Source organism: Sceloporus undulatus, chromosome 1, assembly GCF_019175285.1.
Source record: "Sceloporus undulatus isolate JIND9_A2432 ecotype Alabama chromosome 1, SceUnd_v1.1, whole genome shotgun sequence".
In the NCBI taxonomy this organism is placed as follows: Eukaryota; Metazoa; Chordata; class Lepidosauria; order Squamata; family Phrynosomatidae; genus Sceloporus; species Sceloporus undulatus.
In genome coordinates this window covers 148551088-148555405 of record NC_056522.1, presented here as the reverse complement: position 1 = coordinate 148555405, position 4318 = coordinate 148551088, and the positions used below count along the sequence as shown (strand labels likewise).

Genomic DNA, 4318 nt, shown 5'->3' with positions numbered 1-4318 from the left:
TTGTGAGTTGTGGATTGGCTTTAATCCTAACTTTGCCTGCTTCATTGGAAGCCGCACTAAATCAGTAGGATTTACTCTTGACTAAATATGTCCAACACTGTAAATTGTTAGGCTGCAGAGAATTGATTCTTGTTACTTTGAGAGTGTTGCATAGTTCTGTTGCTTTGAGAGCTGGTGAACCAAATAGCTTAGCCAAAACATTTTGCCCCATAAAACTGCAGTGCAAAACGTTAAGGGAAACAAAGCTGACCTTGTAGCCAGTTTCTTATAGTGCCTCTGCTACTGTGTTTTCAATAGCAGCAACCTGTCACATGAAAATTTGTTAAGGGTTCTGCAACACCTAACTGCCTATTTTCATGCCAGGGAAAGCTTCACTGGTTTGATCTCTGTATGTCTGGCTGCAGGGCCAGTTTCCCCACACCCCCTTTTTTAATGTTGAATCCTGACACTCCATGAGAGAGGAGAAAAAAAACAACAGCCTTGACTATCAAAGGGGAAAAAATCTTCATAACACGATGCGTTGTTTGAAAACCAATCTATTATTGCTTCTTTATGGGAAAATGTACCGAGCAAACCAATACAAATCAAAACTAGATGGGTGGCAAAATGAATTTTTGATTAGTTTTACAAAGTGTGAAAGCAATTTTCTTCCAAGTAGAAAGCACAGATTGGGATTCTTTTGAAAACCCAGGAAAGCTAGATGCTAGATCAAGAAAGCTGAAAAGTTTAATGGCAGCAAAGTCAATGTGCCTTAACAAATTCTAAAATGTATTTGGCTAAAGCAAGCCTCATCAAGCTTCTAGGAAAAGAATGTCAAATACAGGAGCCTTTATTTCCTTTACTTTACCGAAATGTTGATTTTATCAGACTACACAAGCCTTTCAGAAGACATGTTAGACATATTAACGTTCTTTTAAAATGCTATTAAATTATTATCTGGGGAAGTGATTATCTCTAGAGAGATAAAATAGACTGATCCACAGAAATTAAAAGATTTAGCCAACCCCAGGCAATGATATATAAAGCCTAGAGAAACAGAACCAGGGATGCAATGCAGTAGCAGTCTGGTCATCTACACAGGCAAAAATCCTTTTCCTGCAATTGTTGATCTATGGACTAAGGAGAAAAAGTAAATAAACTCAGGGGGAGTTTGAAATTGCTAAACGTATTATGTTCTAGGTTGCCACCTGTTTTCTTCTTCTATTTGCTTGTTTCTGATGGGGTTCCCATTCCTTTCAAAGTAACATGAGAAGAAATTTAACAGTTCAAGCTACTGTATACATTCCAGTGGCATCACAAGGGGGTTCAGGGGTTGGGGACCGCACTAGGTGACACCTTTGCTCCTTAAATATCTGTGTTTTGGCAGAAATGGGCTTTTGCTTTCACTGGTGTCCCTTTAAAATCCTGTATGAGATGGTGTGAGTGGGGTGATTATTTTTACATTTTACAGGTAAAAGCATCACATTTTACCAAATTTTCACTTTAACCATATGAAATTATGCCCACTACCTTGTCCTCCTCCTGGGCTTCCTTTGCTGCTCCATCCCAGGCACCAGCCATGGCCAACCCAGATGCCTTCCTAGGCAAATGGCGCCTCATCTTCAGCGAAGGTTTTGGTGAGTACATGAAAATACTGGGTGTGAGCATGCCCATGAGGAAGCTGGGAAGCATGGCTAAGCCAGACATCACCTTCAGCAGGGAGGGAGATAAATATATGGTGAAAACAGAAAGCACTTTCAAGACATCAGATTTCAGCTTCAAACTGGGGGAGAAGTTTGAAGAAGATATGATAGATGGCCGGAAAACTCAGACCCTTATCACCTTAGATGATAACAATGTATTGACCCAGCACCAGCAGTGGGATGGCAAAAAGAACACGATAACAAGAAATATAGTTGATGGGAAACTTGTTATGGAATGTGTCATGAATGGTGTCAAATGTATCCGGGTGTACCAGCAAGTATGAAGACATAGGCTTCCATTTTTAATTGGGAGCTTAATGACATACAGTTCAGTTACAGGAACAAAACTAGTGAACATTCCATATTTCCCATCTCTTTTTCCCCTCCACCCTATTTTTTAAAAAGCATTTTTGGGAAGTCAGTACTGTATACACTTAAATTTTGAGTTCTTGGTGTAACTACTAAAACTATTAAAGCTGAGAATTTCATTTAAAAAAAAAACATATGAAATTATGACTATGTAAATACATTCTGCTTTTGGTCAGGCCTCACCTGGAATACTGTGTCCAGTTCTGGGCACCACAATTCAAAAAGGATGTTGACAAGCTGGAGGGTCTGGAAACCATGCCCTATGAGGAACAACCTAGGGAGCTGGATATGTCTAGCCTGGAGAAGAGGTGGTTAAGAGGTGATATGATAGCCCTGTTTAAATATTTGAAGGGATGTCATATTAAATATTTGAAGGGATGTCAATCTCGTTTAGATTTCTGTAACACGCTCTACATGGGGCTACCTCTGTACCAAGTTCGGAAGCTTCAGTTGGTCCAAAATGCAGCAGCCAGATTGGTCCCAGAACACATAGGTCAGCCCATATAACACCAGTGCTAAAATCTCTTCACTGACTGCCGATTAGCTTCTGGGCACAGTACAAAGTGTTGGTGATTACCTTTAAAGCCCGACATGGCTTGGGCCCGAGTTACTTGAAGGAACGCCTCTCCCTACACAATCCACCCCGCACTCTCAGAACTCCAGGGAAGAATTTATTGGAACATCACAAAACCAGGTTAACAATAACCTCCCCTAGATTGTTTACCACCACAACCCCCAAACTGTGGAACAGCTTACCAGAAGAGATCCGTCTAATCACCACCTTAGATGCCTTTAAGAAGGCACTTAAGAAGGATCTCTTCCAGAGAGCCTATCCACCCGATCCCTTATAGGATTCCTGAGATAAAAGACTTCACTTCCAAACATGACAGTATGTCTCTAGATCAAGGCAGTGATCTAGCTATTTTATGGAATTAACATTTATACCAATACTAATATTTTATTGTTTATATTTTTCTTATTTTTATATTTGTATTGTATTATTTTTACTGATGTAATCTCGCCTCGATCCACAGGGAGAGGCGGGAAATATACATAAAATTTATTATTATTATTATTATTATTATTATTATTATTATTATTATATTGAGGAGGGAGCAAGCTTGTTTTCTGCTGCTCCAGAGAACAGGACCCAGAACAATGGATACAAGCTTCAGGAAAAGAGATTCCACCTCAACATTAGGAGGAACTTCCTGACAATAAGTGCTGTTGGACAGTGGAACACACTCCCTTAGAAAGTGGTGGAGTCTCCTTCTTTGGAGGTCTTTAAACAGAGGCTGGATGGCCATCTGTCAGGGTTGCTTTGATTGAGATTTCCTGCATGGCAGAATGGGGTTGGACAGGATGGCCCTTGTGGTCTCTTCCAGCTCTAAGATTCTATGATTTGGGCTGTATTTATGATATCTTAATTTAAAGGTATAATTTTAATTTTGCTAATTGTTTATGTTACAGCTTTTACAGCTATTATGAGAATTATAATTTATGAGTAACATTAGTACAAAGAACATTACTAAGGATTCTGTATGGTGTGGCATGGGAGGAAGAGTTCAATGGTGACACCATGAGATAAAATAATAATAAAATAAAATAAAATTTTTATTTATATCCCGCCCTTCCTATGATCAGGGCGGCTTACATCAAGGTTAAAAACAGCAATCCACAAATGCAACAAGATTAAAATACAAAAACATTAAACCAAAACAGACAAAAAACCCCATAGCCCAACCTCTTGGCCACGGAAGAGGAGGGAGGCCCGCAGGATTTTATTCGGGGAATGCCTGTTGAAACAGGAAGGTTTTCAAGTCCTTCCTGAATTGGGCCAGAGTTACCACGCCTAGTGATGCCACTGTATATACTCAACTATAAGTTGATATTATATATAAGTTGAGTGCAGGTTTGGGGGCCAAAATTATGGCTCTTGATATGACACATGGATAGGCTGAGTGTAAAACCTAGGAGCATGTAACAAAAGCTCTAAAGGAAAACAATGCCAAAGAACTTACAAAATTCCAGCTGGCATAACTGTTTGTGCTCACACTAAAGGCTGAATGAATGAGAGACTAAAGAGGCGGGGGTCCTCTATCAGGATAGATTACACTCTTGCCTTTCACCAGAGGATGGTTCCTTTTTTGATAAGAGTTAAAGTACAGTACTTATATTGACCTGTGGGTAATGTTTTTTACTAGATTTATACATGAGTATATACAATATATGCTTTGAACGTCTTCCTGCTGTGGAGATGTCAAAAC

The 4318-nt window shown here is 39.5% G+C and overlaps 1 protein-coding gene across 1 annotated transcript; it reads left to right on the top strand.

Moving 5' to 3' along the window:
- The first annotated feature begins 1537 nt into the window (after positions 1-1537).
- Positions 1538-1966, top strand: LOC121919289 (fatty acid-binding protein 5-like). The gene has a single exon (XM_042445744.1). The coding sequence runs from the start codon at positions 1559-1561 to the stop codon at positions 1964-1966; it is 408 nt and encodes a 135-aa protein (XP_042301678.1). The 5' UTR covers positions 1538-1558.
- The last annotated feature ends 2352 nt before the right edge of the window (positions 1967-4318 follow it).